General features: G+C 51.2%; 1 protein-coding gene across 9 annotated transcripts; it reads right to left on the bottom strand.

Annotated features, from left to right (window-relative positions):
* On the bottom strand, positions 1-23,319 carry APBB1 (amyloid beta precursor protein binding family B member 1). Of its 9 annotated transcripts, XM_033120254.1 has the most exons (16): positions 22,741-22,860; positions 22,492-22,559; positions 14,820-15,551; positions 9,292-9,467; positions 9,136-9,192; positions 8,963-9,048; positions 8,792-8,855; positions 8,212-8,361; positions 7,711-7,838; positions 7,600-7,605; positions 7,196-7,310; positions 6,965-7,049; positions 6,602-6,685; positions 999-1,114; positions 661-837; positions 1-576 (listed from the first exon to the last, which is right to left on the bottom strand). In XM_033120254.1, exons 3-16 carry the CDS (start codon positions 15,535-15,537, stop codon positions 409-411), a joined length of 2,130 nt encoding a protein of 709 aa, XP_032976145.1. In that variant the 5' UTR covers positions 15,538-15,551; positions 22,492-22,559; positions 22,741-22,860; the 3' UTR covers positions 1-408. The 9 variants fall into 9 exon arrangements, with proteins under 9 accessions (XP_032976145.1, XP_032976144.1, XP_032976143.1 ...); XM_033120253.1 differs by lacking the exons at positions 22,492-22,559; positions 22,741-22,860 and adding an exon at positions 23,188-23,319; XM_033120252.1 differs by lacking the exon at positions 22,492-22,559 and having other exon boundaries at positions 22,741-22,892.

The following is a 23,319-nucleotide window of genomic DNA, read 5'->3' as shown; positions in this document are numbered from 1 at the left end:
TCAGCAGGGCAGACAGACTTTATTAGTGATATCAGTACAGCAGAGATGCCACGGAGCAGGGGCGAGGGGACCCATGTCTGGACTGGTCCCCTCCTTCTGCCCCTGCTGGACCCTACGAAGATGGGACCTGGCTTAGACCAGTTCCTCCTGCTCCACCTGAAACGTGGGGATGGAGAGCCTGGGGCTGGCCTTGCTTCCTGTTCGTCTTGTCATCAATCCAGTATTGTCACTTGAAAGGATTAGCTGTCTCCTTCCCCAGCCCCTAGGCAGGGAACCCAGCTACTGTGGGGGGGGCAATTTGGGAGGGGCAGGCTGAGGCCTAAGAATAGCCTGTAGGGCCCTTCCCTGCCCCATACCCTTGAGTTCCCTGGGGCCCAATGCAAGCAGGTGGAGGGAGGACTGAGGACTTCAGGGAGTATGGGCCCCTAGGCGTTTGGGCTTGAGGGAGCCCCACAGCGACTGAACACCCCTGCGGACAGTCCACCCAACACGCCGAGCAACGGACTCAGCAGGGGGTGCTGGGAGGCAGGAGGTGGAGGCCTGGGAGCGGGCATCGAGACACTTCTGGTAGCGGAGCTGCAGAAAGGCAGGTGGGGCAGTCACTTTCCAGCCTGCCCCACCTGGGGTCAGTGTCACCACTCCACCACCCTCCCCTCTTACCATGCACGCAGCCTGCACAGCTTCTGAGAGGCTGGCTGCATTAGGCTCACACCAGAACATGTGGCAGCAGAAGGAGGCTGGGCCGGCAGCCATGATGAATGCAAACGTGTGGACATCTCTGCCCACTGCCAGGAAGGAGAGGAAGCGCACCCGACACTCGCCCAGCACTGCCTCTGTCTGTGGGGAGGGAACCCAGTTAGTAAGGCACAGCTGGACTCTCTGTGTTTTAGTGGCACGTCCATCTTATTGTCAGCTCTTCCCCTCCTTCCCCCCCCCCCCCCCCCCGTCTCCCCTCCATGGCAAAGCACTGACATGCCTTCTCCCAACCAGGTCTATACCTGCTGGTGCAAGATGGTGAGGGTGGCAGGGGCCACGCTGACATGACTTGGGGTCCACTGCTCACGGCTACTGGAGGACAGGACTGACTCCAGGGCCCCGTTTATCACATCTACCCCTAGAAGATATGGATACAAATATGGCACCACTGGGGGTGGAGAGAGGACACCCCGCTCTACCCTAGCTTTTGCAAGCCCAGAGCTGTTGCTCCACCCCCACTTCACCAGCCTACAGTCCCCAACAGTGTTGCGCAGGTATCCCTTCCTTAGTGGTTTCCTCTGGCTTCAGCAACTTGGCACTTTTCTGGTTTCTTTCATCTTGAATCCTAGTTTTCTTTGTTGACTCTGCCTCTTCCTCTCGCCTCCTACGGCTTGACCTCCCGAAGCTCTGAATCCCCCACATCCTGCTTTCAGTGCTCATCCACACTCAGACCTTCCATTGCTTCACACAATGACTCCCAAATCACCCCTCAGGCCAGGCCTCTCCCAAGACCCAACCTTGTTTTTTTAAAAATACTCATTTGAGGAAATGTTTACTCTTATGTCACACTGTTAAATCATTAAGTGCTTTACAACAATCTCACAACAGACTCTTTGGTCATCATTTTATAGATGAGGAAGCTTATAGAAATTAGGTAATAAACCTTAGGTCACATAGAGGAAAGGGGATCCTAACACAGGCAGTCTGCTTCCCGCGCCTGGGTTCTTAGCCAAGCCTTTCCTGACTCTTCTCTATTTTGCTACCTTCCAGAACTAGGAGGGCTATCAAATTCTTAGTTGCAACCTACAACTTCTATAATGTGCTCAAAGGCCAAGGAACCCAAGTTTCCTGGCTTTTAGATCAATCAACTTTCCCTTGTAACACAACGGTTTCCTCCACTCATGCACCCCACTTCTGCTTGCACTCAGCGGAGAACCCAGGTGATAGCACATTGCATGGTGGAGGCATGGGTTCCAGTTCCTGCAGCACTTAGGAGCTGGCAGTGTGATCCTGGTGTCTTCACGCTTGCAGCAAAGAGGTTAGAGTGAACACCACCAATGAAAAAGCACACACCTGTATGGTCCATCCCAGGCCCTCTTGCCTCTTTCAGTGCCTCTGGGCTCCTATTAGAAGCAGACTACATGGACCCTTTGTGGACAGAGAACAAAGATCTTCCTCGAAAGTTCTCCCTCATATTGGCCTTGCTCATCTTACCTCTGTCTGGATCAAGGCCAAACTCCCAAGCACGCAAGTCCTCCAAAAATTAGCCTCATCTGAGCTATCAAGCCTCCTATTTTACTGCTCCCTGAGCTTCAAATGACTTATGCAGCATGTATTAACATCTCATCTTGGCAAATGCCCTTCGGGACAAGTAGGGAATACAAAGTAAGAGAAGAGGATGCCCTCGAGGGACACAGACTGTCACTGAGGGAAAAGCCTCTGTCGGGAGTGCCCTTTCCCCCTTGACTGTCTTTGAAACCACATTCTCATCCTTCAGGGTTCACCTAGGCCCCACCTGGGAAGCCTTTCCTGCTGCAGGGCAGAGAGAGGGTGTTGCTGGGACAATTCTTAGCACAACACCTTGTAACTGCCAGAAAACCTTTTCCACACTGGGCTGGCCATCTCAAAGACAAAAATCAAGTTTAATTCATCTATGTGTGACCAATCCCAGCACAGAGCTTATCAACTGAAGGATTTCCAGATGCACAAGCAAGTCACCCTTGAGGCAACATGTGCCAATATGCCTAAACTGGTATAACCAAGTAACCTGGGAGTCCTCAAAAGGGTGACAATGCAGGCAGGAGTGGGTGGGCCTCGTCAGATTGCAGAAGGCTGTGATAGTTATGACATTGAGACCAGTCAATGGGAAGTCGCAAAGATCATGTGTGGATGATACATCAAAGTCAAACTGCTTAAGAAGCAGATGGGGGTGGAGCCTGGACTCAGAGTGTGGGAGGATCAGCATGGAGGTGTGGAAAGCAGAAGAACAAAGCCTAAGTTGGTAATAACTCAGGACTGAAACCTACACCCTGACCCCTAGCCCTGCACTCCCAATCCCCCTTATCCTGCTGTGCATTTTTTTTCATATCAATTGTTGCCTTCCAACGTACTATATAATTTACTTATTTTATTGTCTGGCTAGAATGTCAGCTATGAGGTGTGATCAAACAATACAGCTAATGTTTAAATAAAAAAAATTTATTGCAGCAAAAGACACATTGCCATTAATCTCTCTCAAAGTACTCCCCACCTCACTTTGAACACACTTATCCCATAGTTCTTGCCACTTTCTGAAGAAGTTCTAGAAGTCCTTTTTCATGAATGTCTTTAGTTGTGCTGTCATGGCTGCCTCAATGTCCTGAATCATTTTGACTTTGGGGAAGAGCCAGAAGTCGTATGGTGCCAGATCTGGCGAATAAGATGGATGAGGACACACCATAATGTTTTTATCTGACAGAAATTGCCTTATACCAGAAACGATGTGTGACACAGAGTGTTGTCATTATGGAGGATGATTTACGGCACACTTCAAAACACACCTTCTCTCAACCGTAGCTCACACCCAACTGACTACAACGAACAAGTTGAAACTTGTCACACACTGTTACTAATAAGCTTCGATATGCCACTTCCCATATTGAAAATGTCTGCCTTTCTGTTTGATGGCACTCAGCAGCAGCATTCATCATATTTTGTGATCATAATGGAAAGGCTCTGTGTCACACATCACTTCTGGTATAGCAATTTCTGTCAAATAAAAACACTATGGTGTGTCCTCATCCACCTTATTCCCCAGATCTGGCTCCGTGCAACTTCTGGCTCTTCCCCAAAGTCAAAATGACCATGAAAGGTAAACGTCCTTGAATTGATTCAGGACATTGAGGCAGCCACCACAGTGCAACTAAAGGCACTCAGGAAAGAGGACTTCCAGAACTGCTTCAGAAAGTGGCAAGAATGACGGGATAAATGTGTTTGAAGTGAGGGGGAGTATTTCGAGGGGGATTAATGGCCATGTGTCTTTTGCTGTAATAAATCTTTTTTATTTAAACATTCACCATATTTTGTGATCATACCTCATAGTTGAAGGCAAGAATCTTTGTCCGTTTTGTTCATTAATGTACACCAAGCACCTGAAATAGTGCCTGGCACAAACCAGGCAGTCAGTAGGCATTTGTTGAGTCAATGAATGCTTAGCAAATTAATATTGCAGCTTCAGCAGGAGCCAATGTTAAACTCTTGGAGGTTAAAAAAAGAGCCTAAGATAAAGCAGGAAGTGAGCTTACAGCCTACTGGGATGAAAGCTGTGGCTTTAACCAAGCAGACTCACCAAGCTGATGGGCAGCAGAGGGGCAGGCAAGGGTTGCAGACAGATGATTAAGTGTAATGAGAACCTGTGTGTAGGGTGGTGGATGGATACAGGAGGAGGGGTAATAACTGGATGAGGCAACTAGGGTTTAGAAGTTAAGGGTGAGAGGGAGGAGGTAATGAGAGCAAAGAGGTAGGAGTCAGCCAAGCCTCTTTCCTTCTCCCTCAGCATATTATTCTCACCTCCAGCTCCATGTCTGTGGCAGTGCCATTGAGTCCAACTGGAATACCCACTCCACCGTAAATCCAGGCCTTTCTTCAAAGCCCAGCTCAATCCCCCTGCTTTCTAAGAAGGCTTCCTTCACTGAATGTAAGGCGCTGGTCATTAAAGTCAGCATGGTTTGAGGGGAAGAGCAGAGAACTAAAGAGGACCAGGGTTTGAGTCCTAGGTCCAATATCTCCTGGCTATGTCATCTCATTCATTGTTTCATATGTTGGTTTATTTATCCATTCACCAAACATTGTTGAGTTATTCAGTGTGTATTGACATGACACCCAACCACTTCTTGAAGCAGTCTCTTTTTTTCTCCAGCCTTTCTCCTTCTGCTCTCACCATCCTTGGCAGTTTCATCCTCCTCCAACAATCCATTAAATGTTAGAGGGCCTCAAAGCTAGGCCTAGCCTCATTTCCCTTCTCACTGCAGACTGACCACTTTCTGGGGTCAGTCTTCTCCACATTCAGGGCCTTGATAAGCTCTATAACCAAGTGATGCCTACATCATCGCCAGCCCAGACTTCTCCTCTGTGACTCTAGCTGCCTACTGAAGTTTCCCACTCAGCTTCCCGAAGTCACCTCAAACTCTGCATGTTTAAAACTGAACTCACAATCTTCACACCGAAACTGACCTCTTCCAGTGTCTGCTACCTTTAGAGAATGGCACCACTCTCCACTCAGTTCCAAAAGCTAGGGTGACAGGAGTCATTCCCAGTGCCTCTGTCCCTCACCCCACATTCAATCAATCACCAAGGCTTGTTGATTTTAATTGTCTAAATAGCTCTTGAATCTACACACTCCTCTTCAGCTCCACCAGAGTCCAGGCTGTTCTCCCTACTGGCTACCACTACTGCAAGATCCTGAGTTACACCACCTCCACCCACTGAACACCTTTCTACATGGTACAGCCAACGTGAGCTTCACAAAATTCGTGTCTGATTATTCCAAGTGCTCGCCTGCAAATACTTCATTAGCTCCTGGTTGCTCTTAGGATGAAGAACAAATTGTTAACATGACGTGTGAGGTCAGTCCCACACGGTCTGACCACTGCCCAGCTCCCAGGCTCATCTGGCACCACTGGCCTTCTCTCAATGCCTTTGCAGTATAAAGTGCCTTCCACTCTGGGTCCTCTCACACACCGTTCACTCCTCCTGGAATGATCTTCCCCTACCTTACTTCTCCCTCCATCCTGCTTTACCACATTAGCACCTCTTCATTTTTTGATCTCAGTTCAAATGTCACTTTCTCAATGAAGTCTTTCTGACTCCCTGGACTAAATGAGGTTTTTCTGTCACATAGTTTCATAGCACCTCACTTCTTTCAATGTTTGACTAAATTTGTAATTATACGTTTACTTTTGTGATTATTTGATTAATTCTTGTTTTTTCTTCTGTAACCTCCTTGAAAGCAGGACTATGGCCACTGTTCTCCCAGGATCCAGCACATGGCAGGCTTCGTAAGTACGTATTTGCTAAGTGAATGAACAAATAAATAACAGGTACTGTGAATGCACTGAAATATGAGTGAACCTGATAGTCTCCACCATCAGTTTCCTTATCTATAAAATAGGGATTATCATAATCACAGCCTCATGGGATCATCAAGAATTAAATGACCTAATATATAAGGAAATACTTTACAAGCAATAAAGTACATGACAATTATGCTCACTGCTTCCTCTGCAGATGCTCACAGCCCACAGCTGGTGCTGTAATACCAAACCCAGCTCCCAGCTGCTGCCTGGTATCTCCAGTCATCTAAGATCTGCCTTCCAACCCAATCAAAGCTCTTCCATGGGATTCAAGAGTGGGTCTCCCGAAGTGCCTGGTTCACTGGTTCACACTCAGTGAAGGCATGCCAACTGCTGTAATAGGCAGGACACGGAGTGCAGCTGGGACAGAGGTACAGGAGGTGGGATGCATTCTGAAGGGCAAGGTGACATCAAGCATGAAGAAGATCCGGTAAAAGAGACACTGGGAGGCAGAGGGTGGGGGCAGAGCTTTGGAATCAAGGTGGTGGTCCCTGGATGAAGGAGGACACACATACCAACAGGTTTAGCAACAGGCATATTTCCCAGGTAATAGACTTGGAACTTCTGCACCAGCTCATTCTTAGGCGCTGGGAATTCCACTGTGGGAAAGCAGAGGAGGATCAATCATGCTGGCAGATCTTGCTCACTCTCAGTTCCCACCATGAGGGCATAAGCAGGACATTTCTTCCGAGGCCCTACCTCCAGCCCCTCCCCCTGCCTCCCTTTAACCGAAATTCCTCCACTTATTTGGTCCAAAGAATTTAGTTCCCACGTGCCCATTTTTCTTTCATGTCTGTCCTGTAGCTCATGTCTCTTTTTGGATTACCCCACCTTTGCCAAAAAAGCTGAGCCGGACCTGGTGGGGTTGTGACACTGACCTTGGAAAGGGACATCCACAAGTTTAGAGTGGTCCAGGGAGAGTCCATTTACCAAGCAACGGGCATTGCGCCGTTCAGCCATGATCTGAGGAAGGGAGGGCCAGGGGGAAAGAGCAAGGGAGAGTCTGTTAGGGCTTCCTCAGCCTGGATACCCCCACCCCTACTCAGTGACCCCACCCACACCCTTGTAGAGAAGGTGGCAGCTAGTCCAGGGAGTGGAGGGGGCCGTGCCTTAGAGCAGATCTCATGCAGGCTGGTGGCGATGTTCTTGGCGGGTGCCTCACAGCGAAATACGTGGCACTTGAGCATCTGGGTCAGCTTATCTCGAGCTACGTAGGCAAAGTCCCTGTGGGGGAGGGGCATCTCAGTGTCTACCAGTGCCATCCGGTGCTGAGCCTCGTCCCCACCCCACCCACACCCTCCCTGTCCATCGCAGCTTCCAGGGCTTCTGCCCTCAGATGGTGTCCTGTGGGTGCTGCCTTCTGGCTAGAGGGCAGACAGGCATGCATGGGGAGGTGAGGGACAACGGCTGAGCATAGCGGGCAGGGAGGGGCAGGACAAAATAGGAGAACTTGGGTGCTTCAAGGCATTGGGTCCAGGTGTGGGAAGAGGAAGGATGTAAATAGGCATAGTACCTCTCTCTGGGTCCGGCAGCACAAGAGAGGCAAAGAACAGTGTTAGGGAGGAGGGCCCCACTCTGGCTGCTGGATGAGCCCCCACCCGAAGATCCCAGGTCCTGCGCCCACCTTCCACTGTCCCGCCCGACGCCCCACACTCGAATGCTGACGATGGGCTGGGCGTGCAGCAGGGCCTGACTCTGCGGCTCCACCAGCTTTAGCGTCTCGTCCTCCAGCTGTAGCAGCAGATCCTTTCCCTGCAGGCCCAGGAAGCAGGCACTCAGTGGTGTCCCAGCTGGGAGGGCGGCTAAGCTCCACCACCTGTAGCTCAGGGCAAGTCAGCTACAGCTCTGGGATACTTGCTTGGGTGTAGCACCCACCCACCCTGCAGGCTGCATTCAAGTAGAGGTCACATCTGTCATCTCTTACTCCTTTTATCATCCCCATAGAGGTTAGACAACCATTGCCCAAGTTCCTGACCTGGGGTCACACATCTACCTCACAGGCTGTCACTTGGGGTGGGACAACGCGTCCCTTCCCCAGCCCCCACCTGGGCAGCTCTGCTCTCCCACCTCTCGTAATTCCCTTTACTTCCCCACTATACCACTCCCCGTGAGCCCAGGCCCTCACCTCCCCCCAGCCCCCAGACATGGGGTCATGCAGATTGTTTTTGTGGTAGCAGAGCTGACGGATGCAATTGTTGACAGCCACACTGCTGCGTCCAGGAGCCAGCTCTTCCTCAGTCATCTCCACCCAGCCTAGGGAGCGCACAGCGAAACACTGCCAGACACAGAAGAGGGGTTGGGAGGAAGAGGATCTGAGCTACAACTGGAGGAGCCCCCGTACAGGACACAGGGGGTTTTGCTGAGACCAGAGTTAGTCCCTGACTCAGATTGTGGTGGGTGGGTGGGTGTTCTGAGCTCAGACCGAGAAGCTCCCAAAACAGGATATAGTTGGTGGGAGGGGTGATGGTTTCAGAAGAGACTCCTGCTAGTAGGAGGAAGTATCTGAGCCAGGCCTGGAAAGGCCCCATCGGGCCACTGAGCTGGTTGAGTTAAAAACTAAAGTGCCTGGGAGAGCTTCTAACTCAGGACCTGGGGAACTGTACTGAGACCAGAGTCTGTACATGTCCCAGAACATGACACGAGGGGCTCTCCTACACACAGAGGGGACCCAGCCCAGGGAATGTGCATGGGGGTCTTGAACAAACCTTGATCCCTGGGTTGGCATTCCTTTGGGGCAGCTTCTCCTCCTCTTGGAGCAATGGCTCTGGGCTAGAGGCAGATGGTAACACTTGGTACAGGCCCCCAAACAGGGAGCTGTCCCGAGGCCCCTTCCAAATAGGTCCATCCCCCCCTCGGCATGGTGCCTTCCCACTCACCTGAGGCTCTGAGCTGGGTAGGGCAATGTCCCCTCCTCAGGGCCCTTCAGTCCCAGATCCATCGGGGCTTCCTCACTGGGTTCATCCTTGAGAAGGGGAGAGAGGAATCAGGACCAAACTCATACCCCTTCTGCAGCTCCCCCACTGTGAAGCAGGTCCACCCCCCGACTCACCTTCCAAAATTCTCCATCCTCAAAGCCTTCTCCATGGACAAAGCCTGTCCAGGTGAGCTGCGAAGAGGGACAGGAGTAATGAATGGGCGACTCAGCTTGCTCCAGCAGCACCACACCTGCACCCCAGTTAAAACACAACAGGCCTATGAGCCTCACCTGGGATTCCTCTCGGGGACTGCTCCCCTGTGATGGGGAGGCCCGGCCCGGGGGCTCCCACTGGGTGGTCCCCGTTGGGATGTGCCAGTAGTAGGTCCCTGAGGTGTCCTGAACTCTCATCCATCCAGCCGGCAGGTCGGAATCCGTCTCGAAGGCGTTGGGGTTCCAGAAAGAATCTGCCAGGTTGGGGGCTTGGTGAGGGTCTGGCCCACCCAGCAAGCAGACAGCGAGTGCTTATGCCCAGTCCCCACCCTGAGACCCCATGGTGGAGAAGAAGGGGTGGGGGGAAGGGCTCCAGCGCAACATGGTTCTCGCTTTCTCCTAGAGCCCACCGTATGAAGTCACAGCATGGGGGGCCACCAGCAGGGGACAAGGAAATGGTCTCCTCCTGAGCCCTGCTCCCAGCTAATGTGGCCACATAGACGGAAGAAGGAAGGCAGAGAGAAGGGAGGTTGGGTGACCCCAATTGACCTCTTATCATACATATCCGTACCTCAGGTGCACATACTTACCAGCTCCTGCACACACATGTACACACAGACACACAGCACATACAAGCCCTACTACACATCTGTGCGGCCACCACAAACACAAGTGTATGTACACACAGAAAACTGGCAAACACACACACAAACTTCAGCCATACACTAATGCCTTACACAGAGGTGTGCACACACACAGCTACATATACCAGCCCCTGCCACAAACATGTGCAGAGACCACACCCACAATGACCCCCAACACATGTGTGGGTACCACAGTGAATGCACACTCAGACACACAACAGACGTCAACCTCTGCCACATGTGTGAGACACCTCAGATGCTCACACCCTGACCCTTACCACACAGATGCAGGCAAACATTTCGTGCACATGCATGCGTACCTCGAACCTGTGATATACATCCCTCCTCCCCTGGCCGACCACACCACTCCAGCCCTGCAGCCCAGCTCATGCCTCCTCCGCCTCTGTGCTCCCTGCCAGCCCCGCTCCACGTCATGCCCAGTCCCGTGCTACCCCTCACCTGGGCTGCTGTCGTGCAGGATGATGGCCAGGAAAAAGTCCTGGGAGAACATGGCGCTCGTTCCCAGCCCCTCCTGCCTCTACCCTCCCTCTTCACAGCCCCTCCAGTCCAGCCAGCTGGGCTCACAGCCTGGTGCTGGGCTGCAGAGAAAAGCTCATCCCGCCCCCTTCTCACCAGGGCAGAGCGCCTGCCAGGCAAGATCCTCCCCCGCCTGGAGCTCACCAGGAAGGGGCCAGGACCACCACGGGAGGGGACCTCCTTGGGGAAAGGAGGAGTGCGGCTCATGAGACCCCAGCCCTTCCTACTCACATCTCTTCTTTCTAACCCTGGCTCCCCTCCCCCAAACCCGAATCTCTATCTCCCCCCACAGGGGTCACCTCAGTGTCACAGTCAAGCCCAATCTTGGGGACAACAGGAGGGTGAGCCCCTGGGGAATACCCCAGCCACCTGGGGCCCTACAAAACCTGGAGCTCTCAGCACAAACAGGGTGTGGTTTCGAGGCTCCCGGGATGCCTCCTCTCCCAGGAACCTGCCCAGCAGTTTGAGCCTGAGAGTGGGCCTTGAGAGCATGGGCCCCAGCAAGCCTGAGGCAGAGCTTGGGGCTCCCAGCACCAACCCCCCTCACCTGCCAGGACCCAGAAAGGCTGCAGCGTCTCCTCGGCAACCGCAGCACCAGGACCGGCTGGGAGCGCCCAGACTGCTGACGTGCTTCCCGTTACCAGGGAAACCAGGAATCCTGACTGGTCCAAGAGGCAGCACTGAGGGACAGGCAGTCCCCAGACCCAGGCTGCTGAGCAACCAAGCACAGAGGGGCTGGGAGTGGGCGTGGTTACACCAAGGCGGCTGAACACCTGACGTGAGAGTTATTTGGGCAGGTGCCTCACCACCCTCACCTTCCAAATGAGTGGGCCCACTGAAGAGGGGCTCTTCCTGCCCATCCAGCCTTCCAGGCAGCCATTACCACCTCCTCTCCCCTCATCTCAGGCCCTAGGGAATTAGAATGCCTTCTCTTCCCCAGAGACATTCTATTGCCTCCCAGGCTGTACTGCCACATCTTACAAGAACACCAGCACCCAGGACAGCCCTATCTTTCTTCATGAAGGTCACACATCTCTCAAATCTAGGGACCAATTCACCATCTTCTCACTGAGTCACACACACCCATCCATCTGCCATCCCTGTCAGCCTGTACCTTCCTGCTTCAAAGAGCTTCTTCCTTCCGATCTGTCCTGGAGGGGCCGATCTCCTGCCCTGACCATCTGGGAGGCCCTTCTGGAGCTTGGCACGTCTCCTCCAAACACAGCCCCACCCAGGCCTTTGCTTCCACATTCGTGCATTTCTTCAGGAACATATACCTTCATTCCTGCATCGATTCACTCAGGCACCCAAACACAAATTCAAAGATTCAGGTATTATTCCTTCACTCATTCATCCATGCATGCTTTCGTGGCTAAGCCAGGTGTCGTCACTTGCTCCGGAGTCAGGGACGCCCATCATGCTCTCTCCTTTTCTCCACTATCATAGCCCAAACTACTAGTATTTCCTACCTGGATCATTGCAACAGCCTCACGGTGGTCTCCCTCTAGTCTAGTCTCCTCCAGTCTGGGCTGCACACTATAGTCCAAATGATTGTTCTGAAATGCTTAACTAAGGAACTTACTCTCCAGTTTAATACTCTTAATTATTTTCTCCTTGCCCTCAGGATAGAACCCAAATTCCCCCCACAGGGTTTGTGTGCTGTCAGGAGCCCCTATCCATCTGCCTCTCAACCGTATCTTTGTCTACGCCAGCCACCAGCCTCCACCCGGCCTCCCCGCGTGGGACAAGCCCCTCATCCTCTCGGAGCCCAGCCTCCCTCCCCTTGATCTTTACCTAGGGTCACCAACTCCTCCTTCAGGCGTCCGTGTAAAAGTCACTTCTCAAAATTGACCCACCCCCCTGTCTCCCACCATGCACAAAGGCAGGGTTGGCTGTCCCTCCTGCACCCCGTCCCCATCCCAGAATGCTTCATGCTGATTCTAATTGCCTGTTGACTTCTGTCTCCCCACTAGACTAGGAGTGCCATGAGGGCAGGGACATCTGTCCCCTGTAGTATGCATTTCCAGCATTTAGGACAAGGCCTGGCACAGAGTATGAACCGAAGACAGGTAGTAAAGTTCATTCATCATTCATTCATTCATTCATGCATTTATGAATTCAATCAACAACTTTGTGGAAATCCCAATGTGGGAAGGAGAAAATAATTGTTGCTCAATTCTATACCCCATTACTAAAGGAGTCCAGACTTTCTCTGGGGCCTTTATGGTCGTAGCAACACAATCACAAAGAGTAAGCCCTTTCCTCGGCTGGCCCCACACCACTACCCTCAATTTCACAGCCGCCACCAGAGTTCAAACCTTGAGCATCCTCTTACCATGCCAACACCCTTGCTGAGGGGCTGCCCGTGCCTGGCATTCCCTTCTGTCCTCTTACTCCCAGAAGGGTCATAGATATGGCCACCACAGCAGCCATCCCAGGAGTCTCTAAGCAACCAGGCCCTCCATTATTTGGCCTCTGACTCATACCCCTTAGGGCTGAGGTTGCAAACTAACAATCTGCAGACTGGTGTAAGCCTCCGTCGATTTTGTGTGGCCTGCATGGTACTTTTTTAAAAACAGAATTGATTGCTAACATTTACAAATTGGGATATTTTACATCAATATCCAGTTTTCAGTTTCCTTTAAAAAGTTACAAAAACTGGCTCCCCGCACCTAACCCTATAAATAACCAGCTAGACTGGAGAAGCAGCTGTCTTCTTTAAAGGGGGTCCAGGCAATGACCATCGAAGGCCACTAACATCACAAAAAAGAGAGGCTTCGTCTTTGATACAAGCACTCAACATCACCTATTAAGTGTTCTTGTAAAAGCAAAACACAAAAAACTCTCAAATCTGAATCTGATCAAGGCTCTGGAACTCACTACCAATTTACAGGAAATCCAGGGAAATAGGCACATGTTAGCACCACAGGGAGAGAGTCTGCAATCCTGACCTTCCATGGAAAACCCAGAACAAACACCACAGTAGCTTCAATTAAAAAACAAAAAACTGCAAGCAAAAATAAAGAGAGAGATGGAGGGATAACATATATAACATATCAACCATCAAAAGGTCTGAACCTATTTGGATATTAATTCAAACCATAAAACTTTTTTAAAAGGTGGGGAAGGACATTTATTAGACAACTGAGAAAATGTAAACATTGACTGTATATTAAGGAATTATTGTTAAATTGTTGTAGACATGATAATGGTACTGTGAATTTTTAAAAAGAGTTTTTTCTCTTAGAAATGCATGGATAAACATTTATGGATTAAAATATTTGCTTCAAAATAAGCTGGGCTGGGGCCCAGGAGTAGGTGGTATACAGATGTAGCAAGATTAGCCAGGTGTTGATAATTGTTGAAACTGGGTCACGGGTAAATCAGGCTCATTATTCTATTCTATCTATTTTTGTATATGTTTGAAAATGTCCATAAGAAGAGTTCTGAACAGGGATGGTGTGCTGCCCGTGGTTCATCTGAAGCGCATGCTCCCTGCTGAGTTTCCACAGTTTGGGGTCTGGGTATGGTGCCTGCTGCCTGGTGCAGGGGCGTCTTTCTTAATCTTTACTTATACTTCTATCCATCAGACTCCCTGATTGTGGCTACAGCCCATTATCTCTGCCCTGTGCTCTCAGCTCTGTCTGCATCTATCTCTATGTGACATTAGCAAATGTGGAGACTCATTTAAATGGGACATATTTAATGCTCAATCCTTGGAGTCCGATTATCTATTCTTTTCTTCCCCCACAAAGAAGCGTATGTTTATTATTCCTTTGCTTCCTAAATTTCAGTCAACCTATTCCTGATACCAAACAGGGTGCTTACAGTGCCCAGAGCGTGCTCTGCATACAATACCCCCGAATAGACCTCTGTGGAGAGGTGATGCTGCTCCCTCCAAACCTGACCTGTTAAAACCAGGCCCGTTAAAATCCGGCCCAAGGGCAGCCTGTTCAACGTGCTGTGAGCATCAGGGGCAGGCTAACACGGGCCCAGAGCTCAGGTCTGGATTCAGGCCCGGTTTATCTCAGTTCTACTGTGGTCTCAGACTGTCTGTGACTTTGGGAAGGCGACTAAACCTCTCCAGGGCTCTTTTCCTTGTCATCTGTAATATGGACATAATAATAGTACCTACCTCTCAGCATTGTCAGGATTAAATATGACAGTGCTGAACACAGGGCCAGTACCTGGTAAGTGTCCCCTAAATGGACCTACTAGTCCATTGTCCATCAGGGTATGCATGACAGATGGACTGATCAACTTGTTCAAGCACTGTCTGGAGATAGGAAAGGTTTCCTTCAGGAAAACCTGGGCGTGACCTGCTGAGGACCAAGGACATGGGCTTTGTGACTCACCCCCAGGCTAGCCCTAGCCTCTCTGCCCTCTTGCCCTCCCACATTCCCCGTGTCTAGCTCCACAAGGTACCTGTGTCCTCCGGCGAGCCATAGGAGGGGCTGCCCTGGGATAAGGTAGCCCAGCTTGAGTCCTCATCACTGGCTGCACTGTTCCGCATGCCAAACAGGAGGCTGGCACTCTTGCTGTGCTCCCGGGGGCCGTCTGCAAGGGCCTGGGGCCCGGCGGGCACCTCCGCACTCTCCAGGGGCTCAGGCAGCCCTGGAGGAGAAGACAAGTCCTCCTCCTCGTCCTCATCTTCTTCCTCATCATCCTCCTCGGCCTCTCCTGCTGCCTTCTCCTCTCCATCATCTGCCCCCTGATCTTGGGAGCTGATGATCAGGCCGGGTCCTTGGAGCCCTCGGTTGGCCGCATTGTGGGTGGAGAGCTCCAGCTCAGAATACAGGTGCATCAGGCCTTTGGGGCCCAGGGGTGCCGTCTCAGGCTCCTGGCTGGCCTCCTCTGCCAAGGTCAAGGTCACATTGCGGTTCTGATCACGGTGGGCTGTGGCGGCCCGCCGGAGCTGGTTCTGGCCCTCCTTTAGCCACTTGGCATTGGCAGGGCCCGGCTCAGGCCCAGCACCCTCCCCCATGGCCCTGCGCAGGTCCTTGGGTCCCACAGCCGTGGCCTGCAGCTTGGCGTTGAGCAGCTGGTTGTGAGCAGCGTGCAGGGGTAGGGGTAGGCTCAGGGCGGGGCCTCCGTGGCTGTTGGCATTCATGGCCGACTGGCTCAGTGATGATGGAACAGACATGGCCTTGGCAGATTCTGTGGGGGAGGGGGAGAGCAGACCATGTTGAGCCTCCAGCTCAGGAGAGCAGCACCCCTGCCTCTGACCCAGGGCTGTACCCTGCACCTGCTCATCTCCCTTACACTCAGCAGCCCAGCACACACTGCTCCGTGTCCCATGAGTTTTTCCCCGTAAGCGTGACTGAGTTTAACTCTTCTCCCCCTTCCCCACCACCCCTATCACAGGCCAGGCCCTCCCACATTCCCGTCCCCAAATCCCCAGGCCTGAGCTTCCTGGGGTAGCACGGCCAGCCCCTGCTTTGCCCTCACTCCCAGCAGCAGAGCCTCCACACAATGGCTCTCTGTGCATCTCCACCCCCAGCTCAGCTGGCTGGGGCTTATTGTGCCAGGAACACAGCTGGCATGGGACCGACTCATGTGTTCTGGACTCTGGACACTGACTGCCCCCTTCCTCCTGTGAGCCCCCCAGGCTGTGTTCCTATCATCATAAATCACTGGGCTCAACCAGCCCCCAAGCCCACCCCCTAGTAGGGACTGGGAGGCCAGGAGAGAAAGAGCTGCAGACCAACCCTGGAATGGTCCTGGGAAGGCAGGTCACAAAGAAAGGGCCTTCAGCTCCAATCCATGGCTCCCTTGGCCAATTGAAGCTACATTTTGGTGACTGTTTCTATAAAGTATCACACCTTGGGCACCAGTCCCTCTGCCAGCCCCTATAATGCCCCATGCCTGGGTCACTGCATGAGACTTTGACCTGGACCCTCCAGCCCTTAAGGTCTTTGCCCATATGTCACCTTTTCAGTGAGACCTTCCCGAATACCCTTTGAAAACCGCAGGACACAATTCCCCGTCTCAGCAATCCCCAAATCGTCCCTAGCACCTAGCACCACCTGACAAGCCAGCATTGTCTTCTCATGACTATAATTTCAGTGCCGTGGTGGTGAGGATTTCCTTTTTTTCCCATGTAGTATGCCTAGCGCTTAACACAGTCCTGGCACAGAAGAGGAACTCAATAAATATTTGTTGAATTAATGTATAAATGTGTCCTCCCAGCTCCTCCAGGCCCCATTTACGCATCCCCTCTGCCAGTATCAGAAAACACACTTTGGTCATGTTACTGTGGCTCAACCATTGCTCATGGTGCCCCAACCAAACTCCACCTGCCCTTCAGGTGGGGGGATCTCCTGTTTCAGTGACAGCCAACCCACTTGTCCCCTCCAGCCCGCTCTTCCCTCTTCACAAGCCCTTTGCCGATCACCTTCTCTACCTACCTATCCTTCTAGCGCCATCATCCCAGTGGTCCCACAGTCAAGGCCCCATTGCAGCCTTCCCACTCTCCTTGACCTTCAACTACTGGACTACTGTCCTTCCCTGACCCACACTGTAAAGTACTTGCTCCCTGACCCTTACTGCCCCCACCTCACAGGTTATGCTCCCTGACCAACCACTTCCCCTCTCGTCTTGACCCTCGAGAGAGCCCCTACTAGACTAACCCTGATACCTTCACTCATAGTTCTCTCTTCCTACTTGACCCTTCCCCCCAACACACAACTCTGTTCATTGCCCCCCAAAAGCACACCTTTCTGATTTCCACTGTACAGTTCTTTCTCTTCAATTTCTCATCTGAGAGCTCTGTCTCCCTGTTCCCCACTAACAAGCTCTTTCATTCCCTGACCCTTTGATTCAGTTCTCTCTGCCATCTCAGTCTAGCTCTCAGCACCAAGCACAGGTTGCAGTGAGGTGTTTTAGGCTGCCGAGCAAGGCTCTACCATCTCTCAGGTGCAGTGCATGCTTCTGAGGCAGGAGCCATAGCTCACCTTTCTGTCCCTTCCAGCTCCTCAGACCCTAGCACAATGCTATGCATACATCTGTAAAATAAAAGAAAAAGCACCTGTCTGTGTTTGCCTCGTGTATAACTGCTGGTCTGCTTAGCGTGGCTCCACATGGACAACGAGAAAATCTGTGGTCACTGACAACTGAAAAAAACAAACGGCTCTGCCTCTAGCCAGAATCACAGTAATCTTCCAAAAATGGAAACCAGATTGTGTAATTCCCCAGTTCGAAAAATTAGATGGCTCACCGCTGCCTTTAGGATAACATCTGCACTCCTTAGCAGGACACCAAGAGCCCCTTTGAGCCAATCCCGATGGCATCTCAGTCCTCCTCCTCCCTGCCTCCGTGCCTCCTTCACACCTTACCCTCCAGCCACACGAAGCACGGTAGATTCTACAACGTCACACTCTTGCAGCCCTGGCTCTTTGGTTACCTTCGGCTTGGAATCCTGTCTCCCCTCGTGAGAAGCTCTGTTTCATGTTTCAAAACTTGGTTCAGTGGTCACAGCCCCTAAGCAGTAAGACTTCCCTGTTCAGTCCTCCCTCCCCATCCTCAAAGGACCATTCCCTCCTTTGTATCTCACAATACCCAGGACTGCATTCTGTCAGAACATCTGAGACCGTATCTTGCTCAACTTCAGATTGCCACTAGCAAGGACAGTGCACTGTGCATTTGCCACAGAGTAGGCCCTCAGTGTGGAAGGAAGGAAGGGATGGAGGGGACAGACATGGGGTGACAGGAACTAGGAAGTTCGGAACTCGTTGGGAAGAGACACTTAGACACTTGGGCTGGAGGTGGGCAATGGGAGTGCTAGGGAGGGTGCTGGAGAATGAAGACAAGTCCCTGAGAAGGAAATAAGATGGGCCAGGGGTCCTGGACAGGTGCAGGCTTAGATCTAGGGAAACGGAGAGGGAGGGAGTTAGCCTAAACCGATATCCTGGCCCTTACACTGTTCACCATGATTTTCAGGAGGTGGAAGAGGCCATGACTCTGGCAAGCTCATAATGAGCCCTTCTCCAAAGCAGTCGTGTATGGAGCCAGGTTTCACAGAGGTCAGGATGGGACCAACCTCCTCAGCACTTGGAGGTGTGATTTGGGAAAAGCACAAGCACTGTGAGTTTGGGACAGTGAAGAGCCAGGCTGACTTCAGGGCAGCGTTGTCCATCTCTGATCATCAGGGCAGAAAGTACTGGGGGAGGAATGGGGAAGGTCCGTTGTAAGTAAGTGCTAAGGCCTGAGCACCTTGCCCAAGGCAGAGTAGTTACCATCACCTTACTTTTTGAGCTACCCAATATCTTCCAGAAGGAACACAACCCAACCTCTCCCCTCTCACTGGGGTTATCCATACCTGGAGCCTCTCAAAAGATGGACAGACTAGAAAAGATTCTGGCTCAAGGCAGGGAGCTGGGCAGGGAATTCAGAACAGAAACTAAGAGTGGCCATGATGCCTAAAGAAGCTATCAGACAACAGGGAGGGGGGATTGAAAGGGTGAGTCCTGTTCAAGGTCAAGGGTCTTCTAACCTGACAGCTTACCATATGCCAGGCACTGTGCATGGCATGGGGGAGAGTGATTAATAATGAAGAAATGGTTCCTCCCCAATGGAGCTCACGGAGTAGTGGTGAAACGGCCATTGAACAACTTGTTACAATACAATGTAATGCCAGTATCTAGAATACCCTGTTTCCCCGAAAATAAGACCTAGCCAGACAATCAGCTCTAATGCGTCTTTTGAAGAAAAAATTAATGTAAGACCCGGTATTATATTATATTGTATTGTACTGTATTGTATTACATTACATTATATAAGACCCGATCTTATTTTACCATAATATAAGACCGGGTCTTACATTAATTTTTGCTCCAAATGACGCATTAGAGCTGATTGTCCGGCTAGGTCTTATTGTCGGGGAAACACGGTAATACTTGGCATCTATAAGCACTCCCCATTTGTTGAATGAATGATTGAGTATCGTAATGGGGGAAGAACAGGAGTCTGAGGATTACTCAGCTTAGACATCACTAAAGACCTTTCTGAGAAAGGGACTTTTAAGCTGAGACAAGAACACAATGGTCCTTGGACCACCCCCTGCACCACCTCTCCCTCTCAGAGGATATCCTCTCACTCCTAATTGACGGAGGAAATAGAAGCCATCAGTGGGGGAATGTCTTCAAACATGCAAACTTACTGACTTTAGCATCTATCCTTTTTTTTCTGCTTATTCCTAAAACCAATTGCTTCACCTACCATTTGGATCCTTTCTTTTACGCCTTTCCAAGAATTTTACACCACTGTTTATCCATTTTCTTTTCTATATAATCAACCTACCCTTCTCAATGGGATCCACTATCTTCCAGCTTAAATACAGAATCCTTCTTCACCTGACCCTCCTCAACCGCCACTTGCTGCTCTCTTGTCATCCCTGTGCAGGTAAACTTCTTGAAAGAGTTGTCTTACTTACTGTAGCCGTTTTATCACTTCACTCTCTCTCCTGAATCCTTTCCAATCCTGCTTCTACTCTCAACACAACTCAGTAACAGCTCCTCCGAAAGTCAACATGACCCCTCTGTCATTTAATCCAACAGACACTTGAAGTCCTCATCTTGGTTGTACTCTTGGCATTTGACACTAGGGGCCACTCATCCAACTTTCACCCATGGCTTCCACCCGCTACATCGCCCAGTTTCCTTCCTATACTCTAGTTACTGTATAGCGGCTTCTTAGATTTCTTTGCTGGCTCATCTTCCTCTACCAGCTAGAGTTTCTCACGGCCTGTTCTTATGCCCTTTTGTCTTAATGTCTTTCTCACCCACTATGCAATATAGGTATCCATTCATGAGCATAGCTTCAGTTACCATCTATATGCTGATTTCCAAATTTACACCTCCATTTCAGACCCCTCATCTGCGCTCCACACATGTATATCAACTTTTCATTCAACATCTCCACTTGGATGTCTCAAAGGCCTCTCAAACATGCACGCTCATGTTTCTCTCACTCACCACTAAGTGGTCCTCTTTCAGGATCCTGGATCGTGGAATGATATGACCAACCATTCTGTTGTGCAAACCAGAGGTAGGGGTACCATCCTTGACACTACCTTCTCCCTGACTCCCTATACTTAATCCATCTCCAGGTACTGACAATTTTCTCTCTGAGACATATTTCTAGATTTGATCTATTCTCCATATCCACTACCATCAACAATCCACACCAAGAACAAAGACCTTAAGACCAAAATTTGTAACATGGCCTCAGTTGTCCTGCTCAGTTATCCCTGCCTATCTCTCCAGCTCTGGCATTCTGTTCTCCAGCCTCATCGGCCTTCTTTGATTCCTCAAGGATAATATGCTGTCTCTTTCCACACGGTGTTTGCATTTGATTTCCCTTCTGCCTGGAACCTCCTTCCCCTACTTTCTCAGCCTAACTAAATTCTACTCATATTTTACCTCAGTTCAAATGTCACGTTCTCAGAGAAGCCTTCCTGGATTTTCTCTCCCTACCCGCCAGACCAGTTTAGCTTGTGCTCTTTTGTGTTCCCAGGGCACCATCCACATTTCCTTCATGGTATTTAGTACAATTTGTAATTTTATTCTTATTTAATCCGCCCCCCCCAGATTGTCAACTCCAAGGGGATAAGGAACCAATCTATTCTGTTCATAATTATATCTTCAGTGCCTAACACAGTATTTAGTATATACTAGGTGCTCAAAGCATATTAGTTGAATGAATAAATGAACAAACAGATACATTTTTTAAAGGATCATACTGTGTTGAGAGTAGTTATAGGGAGGTAGGCAAGAGGGTATGCTATTAGACCAGTCAAGGGGAAAAGAATGATTGTGGCCTAGATTAAGTTTGGTGGCAGTGGGGATGGAGTAAAATGAATGCATTTGAAAAATATTTAGGTACCAGGATGTGACAGGACTCGGTAACATTAGATGTAGACTGTGAGGGAGTAGAGGTTAATCTAGAATGTTGCCCAGGATTACAGCTTAGGTAACTGATCAGAAAGTAGCCATTTCTGAGAGTTAAAGAAAGAACAGATTTGGAAGAAGGCTAGAGAGGGAACATAGGGAAGATAATTCAGCTTGGGATCTATAGGTTTGGATTCCTGCTGGACTTCCAAGAGGATGTCGTGAGGGCAGTTGGATATTGAATCTAGTCTGAGCCAGATATCTATATCTATATCTATCTATATCTCTATATCTATCTATCTATCTATATCTATATCTCTACCTATCTATATGTCTATATCTCTCTATCTCTATCTATGTATATATCTATACCTATAGGTATAGGTATGATCACCTATAGGTATAGATATAGATATAGATAGAGATAGAGAGATATAGAGATATAGATAGATATAGATAAATAGAGAGATGAAATTTGAAGCCTTGGGAGTGAATAAAATACCCAGGAGAAAGTGCAGAATGAAAGAAGATAGCTCAGAACAGAACTAAGAGCTTCACTGACATCTAAAGGAAAAGGAAAAAGGTATCAAATAAGATTGAGAAGGAGCAGACAATGCCAGGAGAGAAACCAGGAAAATGTTTCAAGGAGAGTTGACACACACCACTGAATACTATGAAAACGTAAAGGGGATAACAGTAAAGTGTGCATTGGACTTGGCCACATAGAGGTCTCAGGTGACCTTGGCTTGAGCAGTTTCAGTTGAGTATGAGAGACAGAAAACAGAGTGAACCGGTTTTAAGAATGAATGGGAAGTGAGGAAATGAAGACAGTAAGTGTAGACAAGGTTTTGTCTTTGAAGAGTGGTGTAAGTTGGGGCTATGCTGGAAGGTTTGGAATGCAAGAAATGCACAGGCAGATTCAAAATAGGTTTCGGAACAACCTCTGAATTGGCGGTGGGAACACTGCTCCTAATGAGTGCTTCTGTGAGTGCTAGGCCTCCTGGCAGAGCTGGGGACACAGCCGGCCCCAGAGCACACTTTTCGGTCGCTGAGAGCGACAGAATGCGGCTTGACAGATTCCAGGCCTGGGACCCTGCAGGAAAACGTGCGGCCTCTGCCTACCTCACCCCACGTCCCCTACCCAGCCCTTCACCTCCCATCCCCCATCCCCCACCCCCCACTGCCCCTCTCTTCGCGTCTCCAATACTTGCCCCCTATTCATCCCGGAGGGGCAGGAGGTAAAGGTCCGGAATGACCGTGCTGAGGACCGAGGTGGAGCCTACAATGGAGGTGGGGGAACAGGAGATGGTGGGAATGCTCGCGGTGCGAGGACTGCCAGCGGAGATGGGGCCTGGCCGGGGGTACCCGGGCCCCCACGGGTAAGGGGCTGCGCAGTCCGCGGGCCGCTGGGGGTCGGGATCCGGCCTCCGGGGCTGGGCGCGGGCCGGGGCAGCTCCTACCTGCGCGGGGAGGCCCCAGGCCGAGGTGGCGGAGGTGGCTCAGGCTGCGGGGCTCGGGCTCCGCGGCGGCTTCTCCATCACAACATCCCCCGCCCAGGAGCGCGCGGGCCGCGGGGCCGCGCCCCGAGCTGCGAGGGCGCGCGCGGGCGGGGGGAGGGGCGCCATCTTGGGCCGAGCGCGGGCGCGCGAGCGCGAGCCGCTCGGGGCTGCACTTGGACGCAGTGTCCCGAAGGGCCCCACCCAATGCCACCCTGCGGCCTCTGTGAGCCCACCGCGGAAGCCTCACGCCAGCAGCTACGCCAGCGCGGGGTTCCCGGGTCCCACAGCGCTACCCACGCGTCTGCCGACCCCTACCCAGCCCGACACCGCCCTCCACCCCGAGGCCCCGGAGTCGCCCTGTGCGCCGGCAGGGCCCCGCCCCGCACCCCCGTGGGGCGACGCACCCACCGGGTAGGAGCCTGGGTGGCTGTGGCGGGGCCAGCCCGCAGCTGCGCAGGGAGGGCTCCGAGAAGGCAGCTTGCTCCGCTCTTGCGGCAGCACTCCCGGGCGTCCTGGTGGAGAGGCGATGAGGACACAGCG

The sequence above is a fragment of the Rhinolophus ferrumequinum genome, chromosome 11 (genome assembly GCF_004115265.2).
Source record: "Rhinolophus ferrumequinum isolate MPI-CBG mRhiFer1 chromosome 11, mRhiFer1_v1.p, whole genome shotgun sequence".
NCBI classification, from domain to species: domain Eukaryota; kingdom Metazoa; phylum Chordata; class Mammalia; order Chiroptera; family Rhinolophidae; genus Rhinolophus; species Rhinolophus ferrumequinum.
Note: the sequence above shows the minus strand (reverse complement) of the source record. Positions and strands in the feature narration are given on the sequence as shown.

Bases quoted from the DNA above. Each gene is read 5' to 3' on its own strand.
- APBB1 (XM_033120253.1), bottom strand. From the start codon at position 15,537: ATGTCTGTTCCATCATCACTGAGCCAGTCGGCCATGAATGCCAACAGC. The intron at 8,856-8,962 runs GTGAGTGGGAAG...ATCTGCCTCTAG, and splicing joins TACCCAGCTCAGAGCCTCAG to CCCAGAGCCATTGCTCCAAG. The intron at 838-998 runs GTATAGACCTGG...CCCTCCCCACAG, and splicing joins TCACCATCTTGCACCAGCAG to ACAGAGGCAGTGCTGGGCGA.